The 17,994-nt window shown below is 47.3% G+C and overlaps 1 protein-coding gene across 2 annotated transcripts in view; it reads left to right on the forward strand.

The window, feature by feature from the left end:
* Positions 1–17,994, forward strand: part of COL5A3 (collagen type V alpha 3 chain) — a 299,466-nt gene that overhangs the window by 178,248 nt on the left and 103,224 nt on the right. For both annotated transcript variants that reach the window (XM_073622539.1, XM_073622540.1), the window contains exon 5: positions 9,897–10,028. In XM_073622539.1, coding sequence (XP_073478640.1) covers positions 9,897–10,028 — 132 coding nt within the window. The remainder of the gene's footprint in view (positions 1–9,896; positions 10,029–17,994) is intronic.

A 17,994-nucleotide genomic window follows, 5' to 3' on the forward strand; every position in this document is an offset into this window, starting at 1 on the left:
CGCACCCATGGTAAGCCACCGGGAAGAGACGATTCTTGAGACCAGGTATTTTGTCAGCACGAAAATGCGTCTCCTGCAGGAAACAAATGTGAGCCCCTGATCGTTTCAGGTTAGACATAACGATAGTGCGCTTCTCTGGGGTGTTCAGACCCTTTACATTAATCGAGAGCAAACGAACTGGTTCCTGACCACTCCTGGTCATGGTGAGAACTGGCGGAGGGGGGAAAAAAAAAAAAAGGGGGGGGGGAGGGAAGAGAGGAAGATACGAGAGAAGATAGAGAGAACAGAAACAAAAATACACAAATACAAAGACAGCTAATACGCAAACGCGTATGGGAGACCTAATCTCCAAACACCCTAGTGACCCCAAAAGAGAAGCCACTAACTGGATGTAACCCTATGTGGGGAAAGTGGTTGTGTACAGCAGGGCATAGAGGCTCCCTATCCCCCACCAGTCCATAAAATAAAACAATGATAATAAATGACTGATATGTCCGGTTAAGTCTATGTAATGGCCCCAAATCTTTGAGCTAGCTAAGGGCGTAGCCCGGACTGGCTATTTAACATTGCAAACTCTCAGGTCAACAAAAAAAAAAAAAATACCATCAAAATAAACTTGTATAAACAGGGAAATCTCTCCTCCTCACTGCCTAGGAAGAGGGATTTACCAACAGAGTGGAGGATATAACCCCACTGCAAGAAGTCCCCGGGATATTCTGCATTACCCCAGCAGCCGCCTGGCAATTAATCCCCTGAACCACGTCCCCCCCCCATCCACAGCTCATGTTCCCCCGAAGTTCCCCACCCCCAATGGAGGGGCGGGGGGGGATGCGGAAAGGATGTGGCAGGGCGAAGACAAGGAGAAGGGAGGGAAGGAGACGGGGCAAAGGGGGCGGGTAAATAGGAAGGAGGAGCCATGAACTTGCGGGTCAAGAGGAGAGGATGGAGGAAGGAAAAGGGGGGGAAGAGGGGGGTGAGGGATGTGCAAGGAAGAGGGAGGGGAGTCCTCTAATGCAGGCCGAGCAGCATCTCCAGTATATCCGCTCATTTCACGAGGTTACCCTCAACTGGATGCTGTGTCAGCCTGCCCCAATTGGGACATTAAGCTCCATACAATTAGTCCCCCCTTAGTAAACCCACAGATAACACCCCCCCCCCACTCGACCTTCTTGAAATCAATGAAATAGGACAGAGACAATACATGTTACACGTAAAGCAAATGCTAGGCAAATGATCTCTGATCCAACTGTCCCTCCAAGCAAAGTCCTCTGTACTTGATCTGCATCTCCCCCCGTAGCTATCCTCAGAAGTCCGTGCTAAGGAATAAGTATTCCCCCGACCCCCCAGCTGCACCCCCCCCAACAAGCTCCCAACCACCCCCCCACCCCAAAGCTAAAGGTCCCAGAGCAAACAGTTCACACATTCAGCCGGTAACCTTATTGCTGCTTCGGGTTCCACAGTCTGAGTAGGCGTCATAAGTTGAATTCCCGTGCATACCAGAGATGCAAAATGGTATCACTGTCCCGGGGTCGGGAAGAAGCGCACACCGGGTGAGGGGAAGGGAGGGCTGAGGGCCAAGACATTCTCACACTTCCAGATGGGGAAGGGGGGCCGGGGTCCGATCGGCTTGGGGTCAGACTTCAGGGGCCGCGGGTATAGCTAGCAAGCAGGGCGGGGAGGGAGAGGAGAGAGGGAGGGGGGGAAAGTCCTTTTGTCTAGCGGCAGAAAGTTCAAGTCCCGGGGACACTCACTTGTAGGCTTCCGCTGGTGTTACGGCTCCGGATCTTGGGCTCTGATCGGTGTGTGATCCCTCCGTCTGCGTCTTGAAGAGCGTCGTGGCTGTGTCGGAGGCGGCACCTGTGGCCTCAGACGAAGATCTCCGCCAGAAAGATAGCACAGCCAGTCCTGGATGGGGATCTCCTCCATCTCCAGGAAATGAAACAGCTCCGGGAGATCCGAGTGGCGTCTCAGTGTGTAAGAGGCGCCCGCCTTACGGACCGTTAACTGTAGCGGGAATCCCCAGCGGTATTGAAGTTGAGCGCCGCGCAGATATTCCAGCAGGGGTTTAAGCATGGCTCTCCTCCGTAGGGTTGCCTGAGAGATATCCGGAAAGACGGAGATAGCCGCCCCGTCGAAATCCACCGCTCCCTTCTGCCAGGCAGCTCTCGTGATACTTTCTTTCTGCGCGTACCTATGAAGCCGGCAGATCACGTCTCTGGGACGGTCTTGTTCCCCTGGCCGGGGGCCGAGCGCCCTATGCACCCTGTAAAACTCCCACTGCACAGGGGGTTCTGGCTCCATGATCTTTTGTAGGATTGCCCACACAGTCTCCTGCAGATTCTCAGACCCCGTGGCCTCAGGTATCCCTCGAAGCCGCAAGTTGTTCCTGCGGCTTCGGTTCTCGAGATCCTCTGCGTGCAGCTGCATCTCCGCCAACTGTTCTTGGCTTAACTGTTGTATCCTTTCTAAATGAGCAATATGAGCCTCCAGAGCATCCATATTTGCCTCCCCGCTGGACAGTCTCACATCGATACTCTGCACTTCCTCTCGCACCTGCTGGAAGTCACGGCGGTGCTGCTCCTCCACCTGCGACACCATGGCTGCCAAGTCTGCTTTGGTCGGGAGGGCTCTCAGTAGCGCCCTGATGTCGTCCTCGTCCCTGGGTGTGAGAGTAGGCATCCCCTGGCTGCTCGAAGTGCCGGACTGAGAGTCTAACAAAGGCGGGATGCCTGTGAGGGAGTTATGCATTGGGCTGTGTGAGACCTCCATGATGGGAGAGAGAGTTGAAGAGGGCCCACTGTCGCCACGTGTTCCTCTGCAGTTCACTGCCGGCGCGGAGCGGGGTTTGTCTCTGAAATATCGGTCAATCTGGTCCGCCTGAGCCGCTGTGGACGATCCTTTGCCCCTCTGTCGCTTATGATATCTCATGGCCAGCAGAAATTTTGTTGAGAACGGGCATATCAGCCGGGTTGGACTGGTCGGGAGTCGGGAGCTCTGGAACAACACGTCCTTACTCCGCCATGTCCAAGCCACGCTCCCGTTAGTTCAAATTCTAACCACAACACTATCTGCATGGATTTTACATGCTTTACCTATTCCTGCATTGGTTTCCTTCCACACTTCAAAGACATGCTCATAGGTTATTTGGCTCTATTATGTACTGTATATGTAAAGTGCTAAAGTAAATTATCGGTGCTATATAATTACCTGTTATATATAGATATATCTATATATATAGATATATATATATGTGTGTGTAGCAATTGCCCCAACCCCTAAAGGCCTAATGGTGACCTCCAGAGTCAGGGAGAGCTGACATCCTTCCTTGTAGAGCGGGTTACCAGGTATGCTGGGTGTGATGCAAGAAGAGATGATGGGCACCAGTCGCTTTTTGAATGCAAACAAGAGATTTATTGTCTCTCAACAAAACTGTGGGAGAGAGGGTTAGGGCCAGGACAGTAGATGCAATGATAATTGGCAGGCTCCGAGACTGCTATAGGTAGACAGCTATAGTACAGTGAAAGACCTCAAGCCGGATAACACTTCTGTATAGGTAGGACCACTGTCTCCTATGGCACTAATCTTGCAACAGTCACTAAAGGTAGTTGCACATAACTCTTGGTAACACAGAACAGTCCTTTACTTATCTCACAGTGTCCCATTGCAGATCTTCACTCACTGAGCTCCCAGTCTCTCACTAGACTTCCTGATCCCAGTCATCACTGGATCCCTGGAGCTCTTCCACAGCTATCCCGCTGTATACTCCACAAGCGTCACCCCCACTATCCTGCTGGGTCCCTGGCTTGACACTCGCTGAAGCTTTCCCACTTCTTCACCGTCCCCGGCTGGTGAGAAGACTGCTCTGGTACTTGCTCAAGCTTACTCACAGTAGTCTCCTGTAGTAAGATGGAAGGTCCCTTAGTGACGACAGCTTCCCCTCTACCTCCGACCACAACTGGTTCTCCGTCCAGCTGAACCTTCTCAACTCGGTTGGACTCCAATCCTACAGTCCCAACCCTACGCTGCTTCTCCTGCTTCTGGATAGGCCTCAAGCAGCCTAGCAGCCAGGTGTCCCCGGGATAGGCCTCAGGCTTCCAGCCTAGCAACCCAGGACAACAGAACACACGTCCACCCAGACAGCCGTACAGGTGACACAGAACCCCAATAACCTCACTCCACCCAAATAAATAGGCTCTCCCAGCAGGCCAAGGGACTAAAGAAACCCCTGCCAATTGGTTGAGACACCCCATTTATTCATGATCTGACCTTGGTAAGCCCCTGTCATTCTAATGTCACCAGCCACAGTGCCACCTAGTGATAGAAATTGATTTCTAACAATTATCCAGGACAATTACCACCTGGCAAACTAAATTTGTTAGCAACCCTGCCTAAACACCAGGGTGCTACATATATAAATAAATATATATATTATATATATTATGAACATTGTTAATGTATTCTTTTGCAGTTCCTGCTTTTTTGCAGGACCAATCCACCAATGCTTACTGTTAATGGACCAATCCACTAAAAGGTGTAAATTTTGTTATAGGTGGTTCCAGGTGGGCTGAGTCCTATGGCTTCTTGGATGTTTCATTAGTGAGATCTCCTGAATATAATTCCTTTGTTTGTTTGGTCCAGTCGGCTCTGCCCCCTGGTGCAGGGTCTTATAGGAAGCCTTGATGAAGACACTGAGGTCTCAGCTAGGCTTAACTGTGGGGGATTATTTGCAGATCTATGTCCAGGGATCAAGTAGGGTCTGGAGAAGCTCACTGGAGAGAGCCAGTAGGAAGTTGGTGGGAAAGAGTCCAGCTGCCCTTTGGTGGTGTGAGTCTACAGCTCCCTCACTAGGAAAAGCCTGGTGGATATCAGCAGAAGGCATCCAATGATCCTGTGAGTAGAAGACCCCAGTGCTGTGACAGTGACTGTGTGTAGTTTTTAACCCTGGAAGGAGTACAGGACACCAGCATAAAAACAAAATAAACTGGCGCTCAGAGGCAGTGAAGCAATTAAAATAAAAAAATATAATTAAAAAGTCATAAAAAAGTCATATGCTGAAACAATACCGGTGTAGCATGAGAGGTGTTAATCGACATTGACAGGTGCTGGGAAGCAGTCCATAGTTCAGGGGAAAAAACCATAAGGAATAAACAGTATGTGGAAGACACCGGATATGAAATTTATCTTGTGGGACACTGTATCCAAAGTTCACGAAGGGCAGCTCTTCTCTGGAGTGAAGTCAGCTCAGATCTATCAAAGACAAAAAACAAAAGGAGAGGAGCGCTGCTAAGTAGGTTGATTTATTAACAATTGACAAATAAAAGTATCCACTTACATGTAAATACGGTATGTGCAGCAAGAGGGTACATTCCAAAGTGGGAAGGTAAGAGGACAATCATCGATTCCCAGGGACGCCCCAAGCCTATGCCGCAATCTGACGGGAAGCCAGGACGGAACACAGTCTGTCTGCGCAGAGGAGCGGAGCAGCAACCCAGGAAGCGGCTGGTGATGTATAGTGGTGGGGAAGAACACAACGCGTTTCCGAGCTTGCGCAAGGTCCGTACGGCACATGCGCGCTCCTTTTTCAAGTGTCCACTTGAAAAAGGAGCTCCCTCTCCCTATACCAGTTGATCGTTCCCAATCAAAACCATAAAAAGAATCTCTAGACTGTTTTCTGAGCCTGTGGAAGAATGAAGAAAACGCTGTGTGCCTGCCTGTGTTTGCTCTAAGGGGAGATAGGATTGCATTCACCACTGGCTCCTACAGGGGTGTGCTACATTTGTACTGTATATTCCAGCTCCTTCTGTTTAGCAGGCCATACAGTAGTGTATTTTCAAATGTGTGTTTGTAAGAATATTCTTTTTACATTCTATGACTGGACAAATGTCATTCAAAAGTACTTCAAAATTTTGTTTTCTTTTAGCATTCAATTTTAGAATGAATGTAAATTCCCGAAAACCATTCACTGTTAAAAATGTGTTCATATGAGACAGAATTTCCACCCTGCTTTTTCGAAATTTGTTTAAAAAAGGACATCAGTTGAACCCACTAACCATTGGAAAATCAAACAAACATTCTTAAAGGTTAACTCTACTCCAGAAAAAAAATAGCAAATAAAAAAATGATATGGCATATACAATTGCGACACAAGTCATATTGTAATCAAATGTTTTGAAAAAGTACCTTTCCTTTTCAGTCTGCAGCTCTGAATTTTTCTGTAAATTGCAATGCAATGTGGCTACCTGGAGGTGTTCTGTACACAGAATGTGTACAGAACACCCCCCCAGGAACATAATTTCCTGCTTGTGTGATTGGCTTACTGATTTTCCCAGAAGTCTGCACCAAGATACAAGTCAAATATCAGGCATCCCCTTCAAGCAAAAAAATAATTTTTGGTGAGTTACTCCCAATAGGAAATCATGTCTAAAGGGATGCGGAACCTGCAATTTTCCTCATTAGAGCCCTACAGGTGCAGAAGCTGGTTGATAATTATGAAACCACTCCCATTAGATTCATTTACCACATAGACACAGACAAACACACAGGGATTTATTCAGACTAACAAAAGGTAGGAATCTGCAACAAAGTTTGTTAAAATCCTTGCAATGTACATGGATCACCCAGAGGGGAATGTTTTTTTCTCAACAAAAGTGGAGTTACTCTTTTAAACAAGAAATGTCAAACCACATTCCACTAATTTATAGCCAGCTTTACATAATATATAATAAGTAAATAAAAAGTATCTAGCAGGGATGGTGGGAGACCTTTAAAAACGGTACATCATATGCAGACTAAGGAACTCAAGTTACAAAGATCTCCCCAATAAAGACTCTAAGAAATACCAGAAACTCTCAGATAGTTTAGCACTCTAGCATCTACTAAAAATTGAACGATTAGTTGTGTGTGGACTGACCAGAAAACACATCATAATTGAAGCATAGAGTAATGCCCCATGCACACGATCGGACATTGATCGGACATTCCGACAACAAAATCCATGGATTTTTTCCGACAGATGTTGGCTCAAACTTGTCTTGCATACACACGGTCACACAAAGTTGTCGGAATTTCCGAACGTCAAGAACGCGGTGACGTACAACACGTACGACGAGCTGAGAAAAATAAAGTTCAATAGGCGGTGTGGCTCTTCTGCTTGATTCCGAGCATGCGTGGCACTTTGTACGTTGGAATTGTGTACACACGATCGGAATTTGTGCAAACGGATTTTGTTGTTGGAAAATTTGAGAACCAGATCTCAAATTTTATGCAACGGAAATTCCGATGGAACTGTCCGATGGAGCCTACACATGGTCGGAATTTCCTTCAACAAGCTCCGATCGCACATTTTATGTCGGAAAGTCCAACCGTGTGTAAGAGTAAGTTTGTGAAAATGCGAGTCACATCCAAAAAATTCTAGGTTAAGGTGATTGTAAGTCTCGTTTTTTTTTTTTTTTTAAATAACAAACATGTTATACTTACCTCTTCTATGCAGTTGGTTTTGCACAGAGTAGCCCAGATCCTCCTCTTCTTGGGTCCCTCTTCACCTCTCTTAGCCCCTCCCTCCTTTCAGTGCCCCTCAGCCAACAGCTTGCTACAGGGGCACTCAAGCTGAGTCAGAGCTCCGTGTATCCATTCAGACACGGAGCCCTGACCTGGCCCCGCCCCCTTCCCCCTGATTGGCTGACTGACTTTGATTGACTTTGAGCCAATGGCGCTGCTGCTCTGTCTCAGCCAATTAGGAGGAGTGTCCTGGATGGCCGAGGGGATCGTAGACATCGCTGGAGAGAGAAGGGGCTACACACAGAAGGTTTTTTATCTGAATGTAAAGAATGCATTCAGATAAAAAAAAACCTTCTGCCTTTACAACTCATTTAAGGTCCAACTGAACTGTCAGTTTAAATAAGCTGTATACAGTCTAGGTACATCAAAACAACAGGTCTTCAAAGCCCGATAATTTCTTCTTAAGTAAAAAAGCCTGAGCCCTGCCAGCAGCTGTAGAGAAAGAGGAGTGGAACAGTGCTTCCCTGTGTAGGAGCAGTGGCCTCTCTGCAGAAGCCATACCTATAGATCTGAAATCATGCACTCCGCTGATTGGATGGCTCTGACTGTCGGTGGATGTACTGAACCTCTGCAGAGAAACCACGGCTTCCACATAGAGATGCTGGCAGGGGACAGGCTTTTCTACAAAGAAAAACTAAAGAAAACAAATTGTAGGACCTGTGGGAATGACTGCTATGAGTAATATGGACATTCTTCCTTCCTCCAGTCTTTATACATCAAACCTCAGCCATTTCATGGCTCTCCTACATCTGGCTGAGAGAACTACAAGGGAACAAACTGGACACTCTTACTGTAGGGTTAATGACTGTGTCTTGGTTGTTCCTGTGGCTCAATTTCAGCTTTGGATTCATTTCTGATTTTCCAGACCCCCCCCCCCTTTTACTTTATTTCATTTAATGCCCACGGCAAATCAGAAGTATTTGTCAGCTGCAGCTGTGTTGCATGGGAACAGTACATAAAGCAGATTGAGACCCTGAGCAGATGATAGGATATGCTTCGGAGAGACACGACATGATGAACGCCTGTGAAATCAGCCCATAAATCCTGCTGCTTCTCATTAACCAAGATATATACACGGCACCTTCAGTGTCTCATACATGGTTGTTTATGTACATGGAGGAGGCAATTATGGAACTGGAATTCGACCACTCCTTATAATGCCAAAAGTCAAGATGGGGTCCATATATTTGAACTGCAAACTGATATATGTAACTCATGTCAAACACTCAAATGAAGGATATTTGGGGTTCACTCACAGTTCATAGGCATGTTAGTTCATCATCTGCCCCAGTCTTCCAAGCGTATCTTTCCCAGGTGGTAGGGGGAATCCGAAAATGACTCCTCCCGCAATTCACTTTTATATGAACTGGGGCAATCAGAGGCAGAATTTGTACACTTACATAATTACATAGTAGGTGAGGTCGAAAAAAGTCCATCAAGTCCAACCTATAAACTTAATATCAAAGACAATTTTGCTGAAATGTATTGTCTTCTGCTCCCCCCTAGTACATCTAATGCAATGGAGAGAGGTAGTATGAGTTCTAGCCTTGGATCCCTCCCCTCCTCTGTCCACTTCCTTCTCTCCATTTTTCCCCTATCAATCTCTCCTCTCTCCTCCCTGTACAGTCTCTTTTTCTCTCCTCTACTCCCCTCTCCACCTTCCCCCAACCCTGTACCTTCACTTTTCCTCTCCTCACCTCTCCACACCTAATGTCTCTTTACCATCCACCCTCTTTTCTCCTCTCCTCTCCCCTCCTCTGTGCACCCTCTTCCACTCTCCTCTCCTGCTTTCTCCACATCTCATCTCCCCTCTTCGTTTTTTGAAGGTGTAAGAAAAGTGTGGGGGGATCATCGGTGGTATGTGCCCCTCTGGTGTATTCCAGTTACATAGGTTAACTGGAATATGGTAATGGTTGCACTGCGGGTAGTGGTGGTTGTCTCCAAGCTGGTGTTCATGGCTGGAGGCCTATTATGGTAAAAGGGCCCACAGTGCAGAAGTGGAATAGTATTGGATTTGTGGGTGCCGTCAAAAAACCAACAGGCTGAAAATTGTTATGTTGTTTCAGATGTTGATGTGAAAATAATGTTAATTTTAATAAGAGTTTTTGTTAATAAAGAAGGCTGCTATGGCCATTTCTACTCCATTTTCAGGTGTTGTCGCATTAATTGGAAATAATATTAAAGGGAAGGTTGAGTGCTATGGTTCGGGCAGACATAAGAAGGTTGGGAACATCTGATCTACACTGGTCAAGAAAAAAATGTTACACACATCAGCCTTTAAATTGACCTCAATGTCTATAATCCCAGACCAACCACGCTCTCCTTCTTCTTCTTTGTAGGGTGATATCCAGCAGCTGCTGATCGTTGCTGACCCCAGAGCTGCCAACGAATACTGTACCACGTATATGCCTAGCTGTGACTCTGCCCTCCTGTATGGTTTGCAGGCACAAGACCCAGTATTCCCTGAACAGGTAAGATATACCCTCACCAGGTCATGAAGTTCATAGCATTCCTACTGTGTATTTATGTGCAGAGGACCACTGCATTCTGATAATTGAATGTGGTTAATACTTGATATTGAGTAATGATATTGAATATATTTGTCCAAGCTATAAGGCAAAAATGACAATGACAAAGAAAGCAAGAAATGTTCCTATTGGCACACCTTTCATACTGTATATATGCCTCCATCTCCATCTATAGCAGTTATATTTTTACAGAAAAGTCCTAATACAGTGGTACTTGGACAAGGTGGTGCAGATTTTTGGTGCTAGCACAAGCACCTACATCTGCCTTGGTACCAGGCAATCTTTTGTACAGCAGCACTCTGACCAGTAGAAGGAGAGGTAGCACTAGGGGGCAATCAAACACTGCCTTATACACATGTACTGACAGGGACATGCTGACAGGAGGAAAAAGCAGAGTGACTTTGTCAGCTCAATGTATTGTTGCTCCTTTATTGTGTGGGCTTCAGGTGAGTAGGTGATGTCATTATATACACTATATTTTTTAAAGTATTGGAATGCCTGCCTTTACACGCACATGAACTTTAATGGCATCCCAGTCTTAGTCCGTAGGGTTCAATATTGAGTTGGTCCACCCTTTACAGCTATAACAGCTTCAACTCTTCTGTAAAGGCTGTCCACAAGGTTTAAGAGTGTGTCTATGGGAATGTTTGACCATTCTTCCAGAAGCGCATTTGTGAAGTCAGGCACTGATGTTGGACGAGAAGGCCTGGCTCGCAGTCTCCACTCTAATTCATCCCAAAGGTGTTCTATCGGGTTGAGGTCAGGACTCTCTGCAGGCCAGTCAAGTTCCTCCACCCCAAACTCACTCATCCATGTCTTTATGGACCTTGCTTTGTGCACTGGTGCACAGTTATGTTGGAACAGGAAGGGGCCATCCACAAACTGTTCCCACAAAGTTGGGAACATGAAATTGTCCAAAATGTCTTGGTATGCTGACGCCTTAAAGTGGTTGTTAAGCCACTTTCACATCCCAATACTATCACCGCTGTGTCCTAATCCTGTGTCCCCCTGTGTGAGTGATTTATTTTTAAAAAGCCGATTATACCTCATTTCACAGTGCTTCTCAGCGATCACGTGACTGGTTGGCTCTCTCCTTTCCCCACGTCTGACAGCTGCAGTGGGCAGGGCCGAGATTCCCCCGCTGACGTCACTCAGGAGGGGGGGAGAGGTGAGAGATAGTCAGCCAGTCGCACGATCGCTGAATGGCACTGTGAAATGAGGTATAATCTGTTTTTTTTTTAATAAATCGTTTACACAGGGGGGCACAGCATTAGGACCCAACTGTGATAGTATTAGGATGTGAAAGTGGCTTAACAAGCAATTTAGGGCAAAAGCATACCAAGACATTTTGGACAATTTCATGTTCCCAACTTTGTTAGAACAGTTTGGGGATGGCCCCTTCCTGTTCCAACATGACTGCGCACCAGTGCACAAAGCAAGGTCCATAAAGACATGGCTGAGCAATTTTGGGTGGAGGATCTTGACTGACCTGCAACGAGTCTGGACACAGTGCCGATCGTATGACAATATAAATGTTATTTGAGCAGCAGGAGTTGCAGGGCGGGCACTGTCATGCGCTGACAGGCAGAGAGAGGGGGGGGGATGAGGGAGAGCAGAGAGCAGGGCTGAGGATGACGGAGGCACGGTGTCAGGGCTCAGCAGCCATGATACACCGTGGTCAGTTTTCAAAAGGGAGGTGAGGAACTGGCAGGATCAGCCAGGTATTTCAGGTGTTACAGTGGGTCAAATGACACAGCACAAGCACGGTGCTGTATAACATGCTTTAAAGGACCAGGATCTTTTTTTGGGGGGGGGGGGGGTTACCAAATGCTTTAAGAGTTAAAGAGTTTTTTTCACTGGAACTAAGGGGCCAAGCCCAACCCCTGAAAAACAAACCCCATACCATAATCCTCCCTCCACCAAATGATTTGGACCAGTGCACAAAGCTAGGTCCATAAAGACATATATGTGTGGGTTTGGGGGTGAAGGAACTTGACTGGCCTGCACAGAGTCCTGACCTCAACCTGATACAACACCTTTGGGATGAATTGGAGCGGAGACTGCGAGCCAGGCCTTCTCATCCAACATCAGTGCCTGACCTCACAAATGCGTTTCTTGAAGATTGGTCAAACATTCCCATAGACACACTCCTAAACCTTGTGGACAGCCTTCCCAGATGACATGAAGCTGTTATAGCTGCAAAGGGTGGGCCAACGCAATATTGAACCCTACAGACTAAGACTGGCCTACCATTAAAGTTTGTGTGCGTGTAAAGGTAGATGTCCCAATACTTTTGGCAATATAGTGTATCTTGTCTATAAGGGCTCTTTCAGACTTGCGGTGCCCTATGAAGAGCAATCCACATTTGGATTACTTTCCAGAGGGCATTTGACAGGCAGGCATTGACAGAGGGCGTTGTGCAAGATTGCACCGCAGCCCCATTACACTCAATGGGCAACTATGACAGGCTGCACATTAAGTAAAAAATGCCATGGCCGTGGCTGTACAGCCCTGTCTGGCAATATTGGGACAGTTTGGGTGGGTGGCATTTTTACCACCCCCTGGCTACCCATCTGAAAAAGCACCTTTACAGAAAATGGTGTCACAATCCTGGCTGCAAGGCCGGTGCTACCACTAGGCGGACTAGGCAGCCACCTAGGGTGCACTGCCGCCTAGGGCGCAAATACAACTACTGGTTTCCCTAATCCCTGCAGAGGAGGGGGTGCCGGGAGCTTGTCAGTGCCGGGAGCTTTTCCGTAGTCTGGGGTGCGGGAGGTAGGTGCTGTTCCGGACATCGTGCCAGCCGGCTCTCCCCCAACACCAGCTCCTCTGGGGGGGTTCCCCGCTCCATCTGGAGGGGGGGGGGGCACGGTCCAGCAGTAGATACATGTCCGGGCACGGGGCGTATCACAGAAGGAAGGAGGAGTGCCATGTCGGGGAGCTTCACCCCCTCTCTGCACCTCTCGGCACTTCCGGCTGTACCCCGAGAACCGAGCCGGGGACAGCTCCAATGGGAACGGCATGAGGAGTCGGCAGAGCAGTGAGTGTGACCCACAGGAGACTGTCACTGAAGAGAGGCAGACACCCGGAGAAAGGGAGGGCGTGGAGACACTGAGGAGGCAAGGCCGTCTTAATGCATGAGCAGGGGCCCAAGGTGCATGGGGAGCCCCCACAGTTTCCAGCAGACTGTGAACATGGGAGAGCTGCCTGCTGGTAATAATGACAGCTCTGCCGGGCGCTGGCAAATACAAGCTGCACTTCACATGCACAGTTTAACAGCCAGCTGGCCAGCTTGGAATGGGGCATGCTTAGAGTGCAATCTGATGACCCTCGGGGGCGGACCCTGTGTGTAAACATCCTGGGAGCCTAGGATGTTTCCGCTGCCACATGCAGCTCAAAGAACAGTGCATGCAGAGAAGGATCCACTCCCCACACTGCCTACAAAGTACATACGGGCCGGGCTGAGCAGATAAAAGACAGATCTGAATATACAGAGTGTGTGTTATCTCTCCCCCCCCCCACTGAGAAGCATGAGACTAGTCAGATCACCTGGAATCCTGGATGGCTTTGCTCTTCAGATGGACACGGTAAGCCTGACTCTTTACTCCTGGATACTATGCCCTTTCCAGGTCACAGAGCTCTGTAACCCCCCCTGTACTCTGCCCTTCTCCCCTCCTGTACTCTGCCCCACACCCCCTGTACTCTGCCCCTCTCCCCCCCTTGTACTCTGCCCTCCTGTACTAGCCCCTCTCCCCCCTCGTACTCTGCCCTCCTGTACTTTGCCCCTCTCCCCCTGTACTCTGCCCCTCTCCCCCCTGTACTCTGCCCTCCCGTACTTTGACCCTCAACCCCCTCTGTACTCTGCCCTCCTGTACTCTGCCCCACTCCCCCCCTGTATTCTGACCTCCTGTACTTTGCCCCTCTCTCCCCTCTGTACTCTGCCCTCCTGTACTATGCCCCTCTCCCCTCTGTACTATGCCCTTCCTGTACTCTGCCCCTCTCCCCCACTGTACTCTGCCCTCCTGTACTCCCCTGTACTCTGCCCTCCTGTACTATGTCCCTCTCCCCCTGTACTCTGCCCTCCTGTACTCCCCTGTACTCTGCCCTCCTGTACTATGCCCCTCTCCCCCCTGTACTCTGCCCCTCCTGTACTATGCCCCTCTTTCCCCCTGTACTCTGCCCTCCTGTACTATGCCCCTCTCTCCCCTGTACTCTGCCCTCCTGTACTCTGCCCCTCTCCCCCCTATACTCTGCCCCTCTCTCCCCCTGTACTCTGCCCTCCTGTACTGTGCCCCTCTCCCCCCGTGTACTGTGCCCTCCTGTACTCTGCCCCCCCCCCTGTACTCTGCCCACCTATACTGTGGCCCTCTCCCCTCTGTACTCTGACCTCCTGTACTGTGCCCCTCAGCCAAGTATAGTGCCAACACTGACTGTATCGATGTACAAGGACAGCAAGAGCTTTCCCCACATATGAATGTCTATACAGTGCCAACATCTTCTACAGTGCAGTGCAAGGACATTTTTCCTTCCAGATACACTATCAAGGTGCAGGGACATTTATTCCTTCAGTGACACCGCATATGCTGGTGCATTTCTACCTAAGACCCTGTTCACCCATACTGTAGTGACCTGTGTTTTAAAAATGTTGAATTTTATTTTTTGGGGGGCGCAAGTAGCTGGTCTTGCCTAGGGCGCAAATGAGTCTAGCACCGGCCCTCTCCTGGCTGTGCTGTCTGACACAGGTGTAAAAATCAAAAGTGGCTCAACAGAATTACAAATCATTCGGCTGATTACATTGTTCAGTTACAGTATGTATATTAAGCTGTTTGCTTGGAGGAAAGCTTAAATGAGTAGCTGTTTAGCTTGAAAGGCCCTTTAAAAAGTGACATGTGTACTTGGTAAATGAAAACATCCACTGACATTGAAACAAATATCCGACCAGACTGGATTGCTGGTGATAATACACGAAAAAAGCAAGCGTGCGCTCAGCAGCCAACATACGCCCGGCTAAACAGAAAGGATGCATTGGTTCCCACCAAGCAGAGCAGGCGTGAAATGGAAAAGGTTCTTGGCAGGGGCAGACACCATGCTCTGTGCCAGGATTTTCATTCAGCAGATGGAATGTCCAGGACACCACAGCTGGAAGAGTAACAGCTGGGCCAAAGGGCTTGGTCTCGCTGAGTATCATTCACACGAGTGTGACTCACGGCACTGGCATGTACGGCTGTGGAGGCAGCAAGGAAAACCAGGCCTGGCAGATGTGTCATCAGCACCCCTGGAGAACAGGCCCCATCATCTCATAGCTCAGCACTATTCAGGCTCCACATCCTATCCATCACAGTGATGAATTCATAAAAAGGCTGGATCATTGCTGCAAACACTAACAGGATTTCGCAGATGGAAAAACAGATTAATGCTGGATTACTTAGTATCATTTATAGAGTTCAATACCCTAAAAAGTAAAACTTTCATAAATATCTCACTGTTGAAGGGTATCTCTGCTTCGAGTATTCAAGGTTGGTTAGTTCTTTGGCTGGTCAGTTTCTTGGCCTGTTCACATGACCTTTGCTCCAGCACCCAAAATGGTGATGGGGGAGTATTAAGATGTATAATGATGGCAGGGAAGAAAAACCCTACAGGTAAGGAAAGAAGAGAAGAAATAACACATCAGTGCTAAAGTTAAATGAGGAAATATAAACCAGTCCTGGAGGTGGAAGGATCAGATGACTCTACTACACAATGTAGTACCCGGATATGCTTCAAGCTTTGCTGACCTCTTCAGATCAGGAAAAACTTTGAGTGTGAATTGTAAAACAGCAACAAGAAGGGAGCCCCATTCTCCTGCAATACCTTTATTACTGTTTAAATAAAATAATAATATACTCACAAAAGCCATAGAACAATAAACTTGTGCAAAGGAGCCATTCCTTGCACTCACCATCAGATTTAAGAACAAATGCATTTCGAGGGCTGTGCCATCTTCCACAGAGGCCAGGTTCTGTACTTTGTACAAGCTTATTGTTATAAAGCCTACGGATTACAGACCTAAAATTGGCCATAGATGGGCAATGATCATTAATCAGAAACACAAGACAAGAGTAAAGCCGACTAATTTGCAGATAAACGCAAAAACATTACAAGTGCAAACAGTAGATAAAATTAAATATGATAGAAGAACAAATGTGCCATCACATGGGACACTTTATTATAGTTTAGATATAATACTGATTGTACTACCTTAATAGTTCAGGCATGGCTTTATGTATGCACGTTGCTTGCTACAATTAGCTGTAGTAATGCAAATTAAACTAAAGAGCTCAGTACTCTGTGAATCAGTACACCAATTTTATTGAAAATACAAATTTTATTACACAGATCAAATTTAAAAACAAACACAATGGATTAAAATCAATAAGACAGGCCCTCAGATGGTGGAGACTGTCCCTCTTAATGGATGTATACATACAAGCCTAAATCCCAGAAACCTGGGGTACAGTACAGCTGAATAAGGGAAACAACCTCTACAAGCACAATGTAATCCTCTACATGTTTAGAAAAAGCCACCTCTTCAGGAGGCATGGGAGGGGCGTGAATTCGCCCTGAATGAACAGAAATACAGTAGATCATGTTTAACAAATAAAACAAATACAAAACACTTCTATTGGTAATAACAAACTCTAGACTGAGCCATAGGGCTTACCCAATATAAGATGACAGATACCCACATGGAAGACAAGCCATGGACCCCTCCTTGGGGGGGGGGGGGCAGACATGGGAACGGGCCAGTCGCAAGAGGCCAGGCACAAAAACAAGCCTGTGCAAAGACATATACATTGGTAAATATAAATAAAGGTATCACATTTCCATAGAGAGGGCCACATTGATGTTGAAAAACATTACTGACCAATTGTGTAAAGTCAATGTCAGACTGGTCAGGGATAGATATAGGTACTGTATATCTCCAATTGTCATTTGAAGGCAGCTAGGCATGGGATCGCAGGAAAAGGAAAAGGTACTTGGCAATCTTTTGTTGGAGACTCTTTACACGCTGTGGCATGGATGGCTTGAATTTTGGCCAATTCCTGCTAGTCTGCAATTTTTAGTTCGCTAACAGCTTTACTGCGCCCTACCTTCAATAATTCAGGGCACTGACCTGGAAGAAGAGTACAGATCAGAAGTACATTCTTGTCTGTGTACTTGTTTTTGATTTATGAATGAATGAATGAATGAATGAAATATTTATAGAGTACTGCAAATGCGAACTGAATCGCCTCAAGGCGCTAATGTGTTGGTGTTGTCAGCTTCTAGAAGAGGAAGGTCTTGAGTTTTTTCCTGAAAACCAGATGGTTTTCTTCCATGCGGATGTGGGGCGGAAGTGCGTTCCATAGTTGAGGTCCTTGGACTGTGAACCTTCATTCTCCCTTTGCTTTGTAGCGGTATTTGGGAATGAGAAGGAGGTTTTGGTTAGATGATCGGAGATTGCGATTGGGTGTGTAGTGTTTTATTTTCTCTCGAAGGTATTGAGGCGCGTTTCCTTGTATGCATTTGTGGGGCAGAGGGTCTTGAATGTGATCCGATTCTTTACGGTTAGCCAGTGTAGGCTCCTCAGGGATGGGGAGATTGGCTCCCAGGGTTTTTTTTCCTGTTAACAGTCTTGCCGCCGCATTTTGGATGAGTTGTAAGCGCTCAAGCTGATATTGGGGTAATCCTATATAGAGCGAGTTAGTGTAATCGAGTCGGGAATTGATGATTGTTCCAACTACTGCTGCTTTGTCCTCCTCTGGGATGAAGGGGATAAGTCTACATAACAGGCGAAGGAGATGGTGGGATCCACTGACAACCGATCCTATTTGTGCATCCATTGTCATTTCTGAGTCAAAGATAACTCAGAGACTCTTGACTTTGGTGC

Source organism: Aquarana catesbeiana, linkage group LG03 (genome assembly GCF_042186555.1).
Source record: "Aquarana catesbeiana isolate 2022-GZ linkage group LG03, ASM4218655v1, whole genome shotgun sequence".
Taxonomy (NCBI): Eukaryota; Metazoa; Chordata; class Amphibia; order Anura; family Ranidae; genus Aquarana; species Aquarana catesbeiana.